General features: G+C 40.1%; 1 protein-coding gene across 4 annotated transcripts; it reads right to left on the bottom strand.

Annotated features, from left to right (window-relative positions):
• Positions 1-215: 215 nt before the first annotated feature.
• Positions 216-8274, bottom strand: LOC114794170 (galanin receptor type 2-like). 4 transcript variants are annotated; one of them, XM_028986552.1, is made up of 5 exons: positions 8044-8274; positions 6331-6406; positions 6046-6088; positions 5401-5789; positions 216-4659 (listed from the first exon to the last, which is right to left on the bottom strand). In XM_028986552.1, the coding sequence occupies exons 4-5, from the start codon at positions 5769-5771 to the stop codon at positions 3900-3902; spliced, it is 1131 nt and encodes a 376-aa protein (XP_028842385.1). In that variant the 5' UTR covers positions 5772-5789; positions 6046-6088; positions 6331-6406; positions 8044-8274; the 3' UTR covers positions 216-3899. The 4 variants fall into 4 exon arrangements, with proteins under 4 accessions (XP_028842385.1, XP_028842383.1, XP_028842384.1 ...); XM_028986550.1 differs by having other exon boundaries at positions 8131-8274; XM_028986551.1 differs by lacking the exon at positions 6046-6088.
• Positions 8275-16218: the final 7944 nt, after the last annotated feature.

Here is a 16218-nt window from a genome sequence, read left to right as displayed (position 1 = left end):
ATAAAAAAGTTAGATGGGCCCTGACTGATCACGTTTATTATCATCAAATAAGCCTCCACTTGAGCCACCTACTTCCTGTTTGTCATAAAACCTTAAAACATAACAGAAGCATCAAATGCATTTTGCTCAAGAGATAGTAAGTGGGATTTAAAAAAAAAAATTCTTCTGTAGATGAAAGAGCATAAAGGAACAAGTGTTGAGCTGGATAGTCACATATCAGGGTTACTGTGATTTCGTTGGGTTTTTCTTGTTGTGCTTCGGTGTATCGCTTGGTCTTAAAATTCACTTTAAAAGGAAAAACATAGTCATTTTTTTCTTTCTTTTGAAAATAAATTAAACAGTCACCTGAATACACAAGTTCCAAGTGGATTGTGACAATGGACAGTAAAACCAATGCAATGTGATTTGAAAATAATTTTATGACACACTTTGAAAACCTGCTGATCTACATGCCTTAAAAATGCGCATTACAAATGAATTCATTCCCGTTAAGGTGTAAGCAGGGGTTTGTTTTGCTGGTCTCATCAGTTGTGTGCATGTCTGTATTTTTCATTGGAATAATAAGCCAACTGGCCTCCATCTTTGCTGGTTCTTTATGTTGAGAGACATTGCATGGAAAAAATCGCCTCTGTCTTATTAAAAAAAGTATTTAAATACAACCAATGCCCATTACATTACCCAGAAGGATAACACTGATGGCCATTTTATTTTTTTATAATTAGGATATGTGAAGACCTGAAAAGAGAGGGTTAAGGCATTAAGAGCAACAGCACAGAAATAGCATAGAATATCACAGAATATCACAGAAATAACACAGAATAGCACCACCTGTAGTTAATACCCAGGATTCCCCATCCTTCTCATTGGCTCACTTCTCGACCCCAACATCAGATGAGATACTACAACTCTTCACTTCATCCAACCCAACCACCTCTTCACTGGATCCAATTCCCTCTTCAATGCTTCAATCGCTCATGACCTCTTCCCTTTCATCACATTGTTAATAAGTTCATAACATCTGGTCTTGTCCCAAAAGCCTTCAAAAAGGATAGAAGCATACCAAATCTTAAGAAATGTACTGCCAATTCCTCTGATATTTCCAGTCTCTCTCCTACCTTTTCCTTCAAAAATCCTAGAATGTAGCATCTATAATCAGCTCTCTATCTACCTTGACCAGAACAACCTTCATGACCCACCTCAGTCTGGTTTCAAAACTGAAAGTACATGCTGCCAGATCAGCAAAACTGTCATCAGCATTTGACACAGTCAATCACAAGACTCCTGAGAAGTCTGGGAATTGGTGGCTCGACATGGCAGTGGATGGTTTTCTATCTGAAAGATAGATATTACCAGGTCACATGGAAAGGGACTACATCTGCACCTCTCAAGCTCTCGACTGGTGTCCCTCATGGCTCAGTACTTGGCCCTCTCCTGTTCTCTCTTTACACCAAATCTCATGGTGAGGTCAAATCTTCCCATGGATTAATATTATAACTGCTATGCAGATGTGACCAAACTCTTCTGTCCTTTTCTGCCATTAGATGTTAATGTGTCCACCAAAATCTCTGTTTGCCTGTCTGATCTTAAAATTCTTAAATGTCTCCTTCAACCACTGCATGCAATCTTAGGGGTAAACATGGGACTATACTCTCTCCTATTTCCAATGTCTCTCGTTCATGTTGATTCTTTCTATACAACATTAGGAGGATTCATCCATTTCTAATATGTGGTCATCTCTGTACTGGACTACTGTAACTCACTCCTGGTTGGTCTTCCTCTTAGCACTACTTGACTTCTTCAACTGATCTAGCCTTTCAACGTTTCCCCAAATTCTCCCACACTACTTCACTGCTGCAATCCCTCCACTGGCTGATGTTTGCCTGTAAAGCCAAGGAAGGGTCAGCACCCTCCTAGATCTCTCATCATCCACCTCAGTTCTCTCATCACTCCTCACCCTGCACTTCAATCTCTTTGTTATCTACATTATCTACTGATCGGGTCTTAGTGAACCAAACAATGATTTTCAGTGATGAATATTTAAAGCACTCATGTAACTCTGGATAAGGGCGTCTGCCAAATGCTGTAAATGTAAATAGCAGAAAGATGCAGAGTTACCATGAAAGTGCATAAATAAAGAAACACAAGCACTAAGGAGTGATACAGAATTTGAACCAACATAAATACATTCACAGAGGGCATTAAGGTAGGTATCAAAACTCTCAGCTTGGAATATGATTTACAAAGGCTACAATACAGATTGGTAAAGTGCATTCAGTTATGGTACATTGAACAAAACACAGCAGAGCAGTAATCACAATACATGCAAAGAATATATATATTTTCACATTACAGTTTCATGTGTTAAAAATATGCCATAATAAAAGTTTTATTACTGGCAAAATGGATGGAAACAGGGAATGTTGGGTAACATCAATTTTTTCAGAAAACATCTTCCCACGTCATCACAACAAGGAAAGAACAAGGAAGAGCAGGTTAAGCCTACCTTGTTCTTTGCTTGTTAAGGGCAGGTACTAAATCAGAATTATTAACATTTTTCCAATAAACAAAAATTATGATGCGTTTGGAAAAATTATACCATAGTACAAGCTAGGCAGCTACTGCTATGTGTAGTTATGTTAACATTCATGATTTAGTTACCATGACAAAGCAGCAAGGTACATTTTCAATGTCAATAATCTATTGAATTTGTTTGTCAAATACACCTTCTAAGCCAGGAGTAGTTGGTCTTAGCTGGTACGACCAGCTAAACTATGTGAATCCTTGTTCATGTTTGAATGTAACATCTTTCTTTTAGGGTTGAGAATCATGAATTTACACGTGGGAATTGAAAAATGATTGTTTTATTCATTATGTGTTATAGCTAACACAGCTAGCTTGCCAGTTCTTTCTTGTTTGTGTCTTACAGTTATTCCACATTGTCATATAAGTGCATGTTGTAAGTTTCTATTTCCCAGTTTAGAAGTCGCAATCACAACTTGCACAAAATTTCTGTGAAATTTCCACAAATGTAGAAGTGGTATTTTTTATAAAAACGGGCAACCTGACAGGGTTGTGGAAAAAATGGTACAAGGCAGTCTTGAGAGAGCCCGGTACACAAAGAGCATATAGTTAGGATAAGGTTTGTGCAATAAAGTAATATTATTATTATTTTCATCTATACAACATGTCAGTACTTAAAAAAATACAATTTTACCATCAGTTGATGTGTTTCCTTGCTCCACATTTTTACACCATAACTCTGCAACAGATCAGCGATTTATGTAGTCACTGTCAATGATTTATTTGAATTTCATTAAAAAGTGGATGTAAAGATGACTAAATCTGGTATAACAATCTAATCTATGTGAAATCTTAAACCCAATGCCCTTCAACTTTACCAGTTGACATAAAAAAAATCAGACCTCGCTTTACTTTTAGCTATCTTATAAACTCTTCCTCGTTTGTGCCTTATAATGTTGAAACAACAGCATAATGTTGGTTGGTGCATGGTTGGTATTGTTAAGCTGCCCAGCTAAAACAGATTACTGTTATAGCTACTGTCTTTTTCGTAGGTATACAGTGGTTTTAGCTGATCTTAGCTGGTTGTTTGGCCTTCGCTGGTATGACCAGTGTTAAAACAAGCTTTATGTTGGCTAACCATTTACTGAATGCTGTAATTAAACATGCTGAAAATTTTAGCAAGCATTCCCCAAGCGCTTTTGGTTTACTTTGTTTGTGCTCATCTTAGCACTGCTGATATAAAGATAAAAATCAATTGTTTACATACATTTGTGTAGAATTATGGAACAGTTCTTTTTTTTTGAGGGCATGGCATTTAGACATTTTCTCCATCAGGTAAGATTAAGGCACTCCGAACAATGCCATCTACCGCTGGCTTCTCATGACTGACATTGAAAAGGTAGTGTTTTTCTCATTGTGGCATTTTGAGTTGCGGTGAGAGGCCTGTTGTCCATTTCACGATCATTCTGCCGGTTCTCCTCATTCATTTGTGACACTTCAGTTGATCCAGCCTCAAAACCAGGCACCGTGTTGGCCACGTGGACAACATGCACTTTATTCCTTCTGTTCTTGCTCAGTATGCAGCTGAAAACCTTTTTAAAACCCTTTCTGAAGTGCTTGGACACAAGAGCATAGACGATGGGGTTGAGGCAGGAGTTAGCGTAGGCCATGCAGTGTGAGAGCAGCCTGAAGGCATAGGTGGTCTGGTTGAAGGGGAAGTCTCCATACAAGTAGCACAGGATGACCACATGGTAGGGCAGCCAGCATATGCAGAAGAGCACGGTGACAATGATGATCATCTTGGTTACTTTGCGCTTGGCTCTCTTGGATTCAGACATCCCATCCAGGGGATCCACGGCCGTCCATAGATATTTGATAGTCCTCGTATAAGACAGGCTAACGATTAGCACAGGGATCACGTAGCCAAAAACAAAGGTGCAGGTATCCAGGACCTTGCGGTTGTGCTCTTCCCACCCTGGGATGCACACGTTGCTGTTGTCAAAATTAATGAGATCGTAATAACTTAAGTAGGGTCCAGCAAAGATCAGAGAGAGACCCCAGATGACTACCATGGCAACCACAGCATTCCATGGTGTCCGCAGCTCTCTGGAACGCAACGGGTAACGGATTGCCAAATACCTGCAACACCAAGAGGACTTTAAATTTCAGATTTATAATTGGAATAAACATATTAAGTGCACCCATATTGGTCGATTCATTACGCGGCCTTTGTACAATTAGGATTTCACAATAACTGGGTCTTTTACTCAACTAGGTATAATGGTGCGTTTTTACATGACCAGAATGAGTTCAGTTAAAATTTCAGAAAAAGAATAACCTTTTTCCGCTTGGCAGGATGAATTAATGCATCTGTTCATTAATGTTAAACAACAACATCAAAGTTCAGTAGTATTGCTTCTCTGATTCCAGGTCATTTCATAATGGTGTGTGGGCACAATTTACAGCCTCTGTAGTCCACCCTGCTCAGAACCTATTGACCCGAAAACAACTTTATATGTATTATTGCTTGTTAGAGCAGCAAATGTCATTGATGTACTGGTTGAAATACCAGCGCCTGGATGTGGGCGAATGTCAATTGATTCGACAACTGTTTTAAAGTGTCCTTGTTTAGAATAATTGGTTTCTGCTGTGCTGAAAAAGTGGTCGGCTTAGTTAGATGCTTAGTTAGAAACATATGAATAGGTCTTCTTGCATGGGTCTCTAAGTCATAATCTAGCTTTAAGACCAAAAATTTGATCATGGCTTCCGGTTCGCCCAAATCTGTAAAGTCGTGTTGTCTAGGTATTCTGCAAAAAGCTCAATTCATTGCTGGATTTGTTTTCTCATTGCCTCTAAGTGTCACTGTTTGCTTTGTCATACCTGTCAACAGACACAGCGGCCAGAGTGAAGCTGCTGGCATACATGGTGAGGTTGATGAAAAAGTGCACAACTTTGCACATGAAGGAGCCGAACACCCAGCCCTCAAGGGAGTAAATGGTGGCTTGGAAAGGCACACAGAAGATGATGAAAAAAAAGTCGGCTACACTGAGGTTTAGAATGAAGAGGTTGGTGGTGTTGTACCCAAGCTGTCCACTCCGGAGCAGGACTGCCAGGACAAGGCTGTTCCCAATGGTTCCCACCAAGAATATGAGGGAGAAGACCACTGACACAATGACGCTGGCTGGGTTCAGCTGGTGGTTCTCGGATGCATTCCAGTGCATCGTTTTTCCCAGATCCTCGTGATCCGACATTATTCCTAGCTGAAGACCCTGCACAGGAGAGTGGATGTGATTTGCAGCCATAATTACCTCAATTTGGTTCACATTTGAGTTTTTTTGCTTTTGATCTTGTCTTTGGTGTTCTGACATAAAATTAGTAATTTAAAAGTAGAATTAAACACAGTATTCCTGAATTTCCAAACTGAAAGACAAGAACTGTACAAAAATATTTGTTTATTAATGAAAGCTTTAGTAATAAAACAAAAAAAAAACAAGGTCAGCTGTAATTGCCATAATTATGACTCACTAGGTCGTGTTTCCAGTGAATGCGCTCAGTGATTGAAAGGCAGCTAAAAAAAAAAAAAACACCTTAAAATCTAAGGGTGGCAGATCCCTTTCATGTTTTAGCGAGAATCCATCAGAACAAGTTATCATAAAAAATATCAAAATAGGGCTAAATACTGGTCTAATAGAAATTAAAATTATTTGTGAGTAACATATTTATTCATAGATCTGATTACATGCAATTACACTTTCTGAAATATTATAAGAAAATATACAATGGAGTAGAAAAGACAACATGATTCCATACCGGCTTGTCTAGAATGATGCACGGGACGTGTGTGGTTGAGAAATAGTTGTTTTCTTCTTGTCAGGTACCAATTATTCTGCAAAATAAACATATGGACCTTTTTCATGGATTTGTTTACGGAATGGATGCTAGAATGCAGTATCGTTTTTGATAAAAGGTTGACGGATATGCCAAGCTACGTGCACCATATATTGCCGTATGGTCTTGCATAAGTTAAGTGGGGCTCAACAGACAATGTAACTCTGCAGTCACTGACGTTCCTTCCTGCCTAATAAACCACCATCATTTCAAGAAAACTGTGACAGCAACTTGAACAGAAAGTCGAGCAAAGATGAAGCTTAGACATATGTGTCAAAACGTTCTAGCTCGGCGCAGGAGAGCGAGAAGGAGAAGGACAAAGAAAGCCGCGATGCAGGAGAGGAGGTTATGATCGTGGGTTCCCGTGCATCACAGAGCTGTCAGATACATAGTGGCTCAAACCACCTCTCGGAGGATTTACACTGTAATATGGATTTGTTTGTACCAGTATCATTTAACCAGAAACAAGGACTATCTTGGTTGTTTGTATGCCGCCTCCAGGCAGATTTAAACCCAAAAAGACTGATCCGGGACTCTTCGGGTTCTCAACCTGACATTGAAAGCCTCTGTGCTCCATTCTACAGAGACATTGGCTCTGGAGTAAGCATGAGTGTTAATTAAAAATTTTTTTTTTTCAGAAGTCACACAAACTAAAACCAAAGTACAAACGACGAGCTGATGCCGGAGGAGACTTCAGTACAGAAATACTTCAATACAGTCCATCACACTCCAATATCTGTTCAGTAGGACCAGTCACGCTTTGTTTACCATCCTAGATGTGCTTCATCAATCCATTCGATAAATAATATTTGGTCATATCCATGTGTTATATTGATCACGCTGAATGAAACAAATTCTCAGAGTTTCTCTATTTTCGGCCAGCCTCGCAGGAGTAAAGCTGCATGTTTAAATTAATGGATTTAAGAAGTGATGTGCATGCAAGAGGGCTGATTCACATGGATATGGATGGAAAATAGCGTCGGCGGTGTTCGACTACCAATGTTAAAGGCATTCCAACTTTAATATTTAATGTGCTGGCTGCCATGCTTTGATGTTCATTATTTCTAATTGCCGGAGGAAACCCACGGGGTCAAATGAGTTTATGAGGTTGGGCACAGGATTGATGTTTGCTTTAAAAAATGAATTATTACATCACAAAAAATTCCAGCCTTTGTTACTCATTAAATATACACATTTCATTATAATGAAAAATGCCTTTTCCTAATTTATTTACATTTTCAAACCCCTACCGTAAACATATTTAGGGGCTGTTTTGTGTTTCCACACTCAAAGTAGACAGTGTGTGGTGGCAGCTTGCGACGAACAGGCTGTCAGGATACAGTTTACCGTGTCAGCTGTCTGCCGGGGAGTGCAAGAGACCGCTGGTCTGACTGCTCGCTCTGAAACGAGATCAACTACACACTTATCGTGACTGATTAATGGCTTTCTTTAGTGCTATGGAAGTTGGAGGGCTTCACCAGAACCTTGTGAAATTGCCAATTGTGTAGTAGCCATCCATAAACTGATACAAACAGGACCAGAAAATTTGCCTGGAGTCATTAACATTCTTTATATCCTCTTCCTGTAATGCACAAACAGCTTTACACAAGCAATGAAATATTCATAGCTCCATACCTGTCCAAATGTTTAAAGCTGTGTAGAGGTGTATCAAGAAAGATGGAGATGAAGCATCACTGTGAAGCACAGATTGTTTTCTCTTACCAGGATGTTCGAAGTCTGATGTCTGTCTGTCCACCAACCAGGTTCATAGCAATGGTGGTGCCAGATTCCCGACAAAAACGCAGTGCATGCTGCAGGTCTACTTGCCTCGATTTTCTCTTCTCTCACATTGTCATTCTGCTGCTCTCCCTCCCTGCCTCGCTCTCGGTCTCTCTCTCTCTCCCCCTCCCCACATATTATGACTCCACCTCCACATTCAGTTTAATGTTCACACTTGACTGCAGGGGGGATTGTGGTGCTAAGGTAGCAAATAGTTCACACAAAGGGAAGCCAATAAAGAGGGTTTTTAATCTTACATTAACAGAAATAGCCGGAAGATGTAGGGAGCCGCAGTGAAGCACAAAATTAATTTAGTGAACAATTATGCACAGATTTTTACAGTTACGCTGCGACATTATGTCTGAATTTTATTTTGGTATATTTGCTTATTTATCAGGGTACCTTAATGTAACTTCAGTCCAAGAGTGTTCACCATATCTCAGTATATATTATTCATCCATAGGCCACATAGTAGGACAAAGCAGAAAAATCAAAGGACATTTGAATTGGCCAGCCTCCAGTCTTGCCTAACTAGGGACCAGAGAAAAGATTTCATATAATAGATTAGAATACAATTATTGCATTTAAACTGAACAGTCCTATTTTTTATTCATTCACTGAAATGGTTCAATTAAGCCAGCCTAGACTGACATGCAAAGTGTAACATGAACATTGTTAATTGTTGTTGTTAATGTTGTTCACATGCTATTTTTTTCCTAATAATATAATTCCTTATATGATTGTAATATAACATATTGGAACATTGCAGCCATGAAACACAGTGGTGTTTTTTTTAGCCTGCTTTGCTGAATTCTGCCCTTATATATGAAAAAATTGTCTCATGGTCATTACTAGAATGCAGTGTCCTACTGCTTTAGATTATCCTGTTACCACTTGACTGCGTCAGGTCTGAAAATGATCAATCCATGGTATTCTGTCCTGTACTGGCTCTCTAAATTCTGCTATCATGTATGACTGTATATGTACATAAACTGTTACCTGTTGTGTATTCTTTTCATTTCTGTACCATATATCCTCTACATTATATACTTTAGTATACTCCATCCACATTCAAATTCTCAGAAAATAGATATGCAGGTGCTGAATAAAATTCCTCTTTCACTGAGTCCATTGTAATTGTAATACATGACAAAAGCTCAGCAGCTACAGAGTATGGGGTCACAAGAGGGGTGGGGGTGTCGCTTTGATGAGTTCATCACGCTAAAAAAAGGGACTTCTGAAATGGAAGACATACAGCATGGCATGAATGCAAACAAGGTTATTAGAGTCTGCACAGTGGTGCACGTCGCAGGTTTCTGTTGAGCATGTGGCGAAATGACCATTGAGTGCTCGTTGTCCACAGCTCATCGCTGTCCAGCGGTGGTCATGACATTCTCTTTTCTGTGAGGTGCATCTGAATGGGAAAAAATTAACACATAAATTGATGCACATTGCAGACCCACACTCACCATCTACACGTTTGTATACATGTCCCACACATTTACATTTATGACATTTATCAGACATCCTCATCAAGAGTAATTACAACCAGGGACTGTCCCCCTGGAGCAACTTAGGGACACAATGGTGGTAAGTGGGATTTGAACATGTGATATTCTACTAACTGAACTTCATTCTCACACTCTCATATACACTCTGATTCCCACATGCATCATGACTGTTCTCACCACAGTGATGCAAAACTTTGAGTCAGACATCAGTTCTCATTAACAAGTCTGAAAATCTTGGTACCCAACAGATTGTCTGGACCTCGGTCTACAGTTCTGACTAGGATTGATCAGACAGCCAGGAAGGAGGTGAGAGGCTGCTGCAGCTCTGTACCTTCTGGACTGTGGACAGTGGGTGGTACTCCAGACTTCCACCCAGAGGGGGTTACAAACAGACCTCCAGATGGAACTATTCAGCCAAGATGCACAGCTTTCAATGGATGAGCTCATCTAGCTCATCTGTTCAACCTTCCCAATGAGTGCTGGAAAGTAACTTGGGTTTCTACTGCCTTTGCCCACACTGCAGCACCTTGAAGGGCCAACTGTATTAATTTTGTCTCTATTGGAGTGATTATTAATAAACGAGCTACATGTGGCTACTGTTAGGATGGATTAGAAGAAGGCGATGGATGGGAGAGCTAGCAGTGTTCTTGTGGATTTTTTTGGCCAGTCAAAGGTAAGAAATAGGGAGTGTCATGAGAAGACATTAGTGGTGTATAGTTGTCAAGTCAGGTTTGATAATTAAATTCCCAGATTAATCCAAACACAATGGGACCAAGAACATCAGGATGGTCGGTGCAGGCAGGACGAGGACGCATACACTTGACTTTCACAGGTCGGGCGATTAACTAATAACAATAGCAAATTAGACAGGACCATGGAAACACTTTAATGACCTGAATAGGACTAATACACAAGGAGGCAGCATAAATACACAGGACTAGCGGTTAAGAAATCAAATCCCGATCTACCAAGCTGCCACAGAGGTGATGGGTTAAAAGCAGAGGACATATTTTGTTGTGTGCTCTGTGTGCTGTGCTGCAGTGTTTCACATTGACAATCACTTCACTTATCTAACCCCCATTATTAAACTCACTGTACCCAAGCAGTAAAACACAACCGGTTTAGAATGTCATACAGTATGCATGTATAAATTAGTAAAGTTATTTTTCTTGCTTTTGCCACAAGCATTTGCCCTCTCCAATAACACAATAAAAGACTACAGTTCTGTGTGCCTTGAAACGTCACCTCGAAATATCATCCATAATCCTGTAGGCAGGTGGAGTGGTCCAATGAAGACCTCAGTCATAACCAGCTCTTTATGTTTTGGCTCTGCTCAGGACACCAGCACATCAATTATACTATTCCAGTGCACTCTGAGCCCATGGTTGTTCTCTTGGGATACTGTCACCGCTGAGGTTGCAGGGGTTCCAAACAACACACACACATTCCGGCTGGCCTTGTCCACTGTCCAACTCTGTCATTGTCTAATTACACCACTTAGGGACCACTGTCCTCTCCCAGGGTAATAGCACGCCAACACCCTGTGCACTTTATTGGTGTAATTTATTAATTGCATTGGCTTATTAGAATAAAACAATAAACAGTTTAGTTTGTTTTATATGTGTGCATACGTTTTAACATTTTGGGGCAATGCAAGCAATATGGTGCTTTTTTGTTATTAATCATGTATATTTGTTTTGAGGGTGTTGGGGGCGGTCCTTCCGGGGACACATCCTGCGTGGCAAAAGATGTCTGAGCCCTACTGGCCTTCATTCATATCCAATCTAGAGCATGTTTCCACCTCTGCAGGGTCTCTTTCAGCTCCACCCTACACCCTACTCACCCTACCCACAATGTCATCAGCAAACATCATAGTCTGTGGGGACTGTGTAATCTCATTTGTCAACTGTCCATCACCATAGCAAAAAACAATGTACACGATTGTTCATGTTTGAAAAAACTTTACTGACAAAAATGGATTTGCATTTGACATGACAATATTTTAAACTGCAGTTTATGGACATGAAAACATTTACTGTTCATGAAAACTATTTTTATTTACATTTTAAAAAATAATCATAATCATAAAATGACAATGCTCTTGCTGTGAAAGGTAGTTAATACCAATAAGAGTATATAATGTTCTGGTTAGATGTCCCTTTTTTATATTGATGAGCAAAGCCACATTTGTTGGGTCCATATCTCAAATGGTTATGGGTCTGGTGTGCATGATATGGTCCACAGTTTGATATGAGCCATAAAATATTTGCCCAGTGTCTACAGAGTATGCGGAATAAAAGTGTTCAGCTGTGCTTTGCACTGTTCATATAAATACGTCTCAGACATTTCATCGTTTAACTTGTCTGTCTGAAATATTGTTATTACGGCTGGATGCAGAAAATCGGCAGTTTCCAGGCTCGCCTCCCCTCAACTCAGGGACCTCAGCAGCAGGTTCAGCTTTAAACACCCATTAGATTGCAGTTCTGCCATTAGTGGATAAAACAAAAGAATCTTCCTTTGTATAATCCTCTGACATCAGGGAATAATGTCATCCTGAAGGGGTGTTTGTGGTAGGTATGACGTCAAAGATAACATCCTCATTAATGCAGGGTTCAACGCAACCTCCCCATAAACCTGAAGATCCCAGATCAGTTGCTTTAGGTTACATAGTAGTAATAACACATAAAGTTATAGTTATCACTATAAACCTATGTGTTACCATAGTTATATGCTCAAAGTCTGTCTACTTGCTGGTAGTGCCATTTTGAATGCATTTCTGAGTAAGTGTATGCACGCTCTGGGAATTAATTTTTTTTTATTTTTTATATTTGAATGACTTTGCCTTGGCATAAATAGATTGCAAACGATCCTAAGTGTAAAACCTAAATCCATTTCCATACTTCCACTAGTTGTCATGGAAACACAAGCAGCTAAATGTGGGGCCAATGGTGTCTGTTTTTGTATACCACAGCTGCACCTGAGAAAAGGTTCTGTCATAAAATAATTTTTTAAAGTGTCAACGCACTCATGTCTGCAGATGCACAGATGAGCAAAAAGAATTCATCTATTTTACCTGAGTGGGTGCAACATGATAACAACCGGCACTGTTTGGTAATTGACTGAAAACTCTCATCATTCTCCTTGACTTCACTTTCTAAAGCCAAGCTGGAATAGATGGAAGTCGGTGTTCTGCTACGACAGACCTTGAGCATCCCTGGAAATTCAATATGCAATGGGAGCTCTCGGCTTGTTGGCTTCTGCCCTTTAGTGTAGCAGCCTGTGTAGGGGTGTGCAGGTAATTGCCTAATGAAATTGTAGGCCCCTGATGGGACTGAGTCATGTATTTAAGAAGCCTGGTTGGATAAAAACCCGGATATTGGTTTTCTGACTGCAGAAGATGAAGAACGACGTCCTCACAGACCTGGACGCTAAGCGGTAATCGAATAAAATGTAATATAAAATGTAAATGGACTCATGCCGTGGACCGCATGGCCACTTTCACCGCGAGTGACAATGTCTTCATTCTGAAAATGGATGGCAGTTATTCAACTGGGGTCTGCGAGAAATGGAGAAATGTCAAGGCAGAGAAAATTGGCGTAATTAGTCAATTCCGGGCTGTCCTACATACATCAGGAGTAGAGCTTTCCCCCAACGTACCAGCCTCGTTTAAGACAACGGGAGCGAGCAAATTCATTTTTTTCTCAGGTAGTGAGTGTCTTCCGTAAGCGGCAGTCAGTTCAGTGTCATCATCAGCCTGTCATGTCTGTGTGACGACGGGTAGCAAACAGGCAACTACAAAGACACAGCAAGAGCCATATGAATCCCAGCAGACATAATAATAACTCACAGCAAGATGCCACGGGCTAGATCTGTTTTTTACAGCTAAAGAACATAAGAGCGTCATTTTCTTCAGTGCTGAATCAAACACCTAAGCAAAAAGGAAGATTACCACTAACATTTGGTCAGTATTTTACTTCAGATTTTTTTCAGGCTTTGTCATATTTATTAGCCAAACTAAACTCATTTTTCAGAAATTAATTGAATAAATATATATATATAGTCTTGGATGTGATGCAACCATGTGGTATTAATGGTTATTATTAATAACTGAGATCATAGCAAATTGTGACTTATTTATGACATGAGGCAAATGTGCAATTGATATGAACAGTGTTGTTTCAAACTGTTCTTCATAAACTACAATTTAAATAACACTGAATAAAAAAGACCAGACAGCCCAGAATAAGGTATATGCCATGTATTGCATCATATATTGCATGGGAATATATATACAACGCGTGTTTATGAGTATGTGCGTGTGCTTCAGCTACATTGACAGATTTTTAAAGCTGAAAACAGCCGGATCCCTGCGCAGAGGAATAAGTTGTATCCAGCAACGTTTCTTCTCTCCCTCTCTCAAAGCTTTGGACTCAGTATAACATGGATGATCTGCAATATTGATACAGCGCCCTGCAGAATCCATTAAGTGTCTGCCTACGCACAAGAGAACTGAAGGCCCCTTGACGGAATAGCAATGGTGCGGAGATCCCGGGATCAGCTTGACTCTCTTGGTCGTCACGCTCATTACAACCAGGGGAAATTGAAACAAGTGCTGAAGGACACACCTGTCCATTCAAACATGACCTCATCTCAGCGAATAATGTAGGTCAAAGCAGAGAGTGAAAAGAGGTGGTGCGGACAAAGGATCTAATGTATCTGCAGATTCTTCTGATGCATGTCATTTACTTGCATAAGTGGATTATAACTATGCTGACACATATTTTAAGAATGTCCACACCATTTTGGACACATGAATCAACTGACCCAGGTTCAAAGCCCACTAACTACCATTGTTTCACTGAGCAAGAGTGTCTCCAGGGGGACTGTCCCTGTAACTACTGATTGTAAGTTGTGCTGGGTGAATGCCATGTATTTACATTTACAGCATTTATCAGACACCCTTATCCAGAGTGACTTACAATCAGTAGTGACAGGGACAGTCCCCCCCAGAGCAACTTAGGGTTAAGTGTCTTGTTCATGGACACAATGGTAGGATTTGAACCTGGGTCTTCAGGTTCCTAGGTGAGTGTGTTACCCCTAGGCTACTAACACTCTATTTAATGTAGATGTAGACCATCAGCCATTTTACCTCTCAGTTGGATCCAAATCTATTGCAGTTATATCAATAACAATGCTGATTGTTGCAGACCACCAACACCCCTTTTTGGCAACAGTATTTGCCTTTGGCAGTGGATAAGACATCCTGTCACACAAAAAAAGCTGTTCAGGAATTTTTGAGGAACATGACAAAGTGTTCAATGTGTTGGCTCGAAGTCGCCAAATTCTTCAGAATCTGGGGGACGTAGTGTTTTTTTTTTTTTTTTTTTCATGGAGGAACCACCTCACAGCTAAAAGAAGTGTTTTATACTAGATAACACAGAAGTACATTTCAGGTTGAAATTAAAATTTGGTTTCATGTAGATAAATACATAAATACATGCAATATTGGCATGTTGGTACTGAATGAAAGAGGATGCTTTTTCTCACAATAAACCACTTGGACTAATCATATTTATTTTAAGGTTGCAAATTATGAGCACGAACTTGATTCCATAACCCAGAGGGAAAATAATAAGCATAAAATCCATTTACATATTGGCTCAGAATCCTTTGCCCTGCAAACCGAACCACGCATGAAGCGTAATGCTGATCGCATGCAGGCCCGTTACAACATTTCCTCTCGCTGATGTCATCACACTACACATCAAGAGCTTTCTCCTCTCATCACCCACACACGGCCCTGACAGGCTCTCTGGTGATTTCGCTTGGTGCTTCTGCCATATTCCATTCATCTTTAAGGAAACAAGCATATAAACAAGGAAGAGGCAATAACATCTAGAGCTTCTATAGACTAGACAAGACTCTCTAGAGCTTTTAGCCAGATTGTGCGAAATGGAGCCTGAAATATGACCTAGTGCAATAAGTGGAACAAATGAAAAACATTCTTATATCGTGTATTTGCACATCTTGGGCTTTCAAACGGCTCGAGCAGAAGTAGCACATGGGGCTTGTTCACTAATGTCAGGTTTATTTTGTCAGAGCAAAACGCAAGAGAAACAAATCTATCCCCTTTCTGTTCCATTTTTGCATTATGTTATTCGTTTTGGACCCCAGTGGCGTGTTGGTTAGAGTTGTGGTGTTGGAATCCTGGCTTGGACCTCGTATGTGCGGAGTTTGCATGCTCTCCCCGTGTTGCCGTGGGTTTCCGTCAGGTTCTCCGGCCACTGAATTTTCTCTCTGTGTATGTGTGCGTGTGTGCCTCGAACCCAGTGTCCCAGGATGTAGGTGTCCATAAGTAGGACTAAACAGTTATGGAAAGTGGGTGAGAGAGTGAGTTTAACGTTCTTCGCAGAAAACAAGCCAAAGTCAATGAATTTCACGTTTTAAATTGCTATTATTTGCTTCAATTTACTTTTGGCAAACACTGAAATGAGTCCCACAGACCCGAACACCACAAAAA

This window comes from Denticeps clupeoides, chromosome 7 (genome assembly GCF_900700375.1).
Source record: "Denticeps clupeoides chromosome 7, fDenClu1.1, whole genome shotgun sequence".
Taxonomy (NCBI): Eukaryota; Metazoa; Chordata; class Actinopteri; order Clupeiformes; family Denticipitidae; genus Denticeps; species Denticeps clupeoides.
Note: the sequence above shows the minus strand (reverse complement) of the source record. Positions and strands in the feature narration are given on the sequence as shown.

What these genes read in the sequence shown, in the direction of transcription:
- LOC114794170 (XM_028986552.1), bottom strand. Translation starts at nt 5,771, where the DNA reads ATGTCGGATCACGAGGATCTGGGAAAAACGATGCACTGGAATGCATCC. An exon ending in GCCGCTGTGTCTGTTGACAG is followed by an intron (nt 4,660 to 5,400) that starts GTATGACAAAGC and finishes TTGGTGTTGCAG; the next exon opens with GTATTTGGCAATCCGTTACC.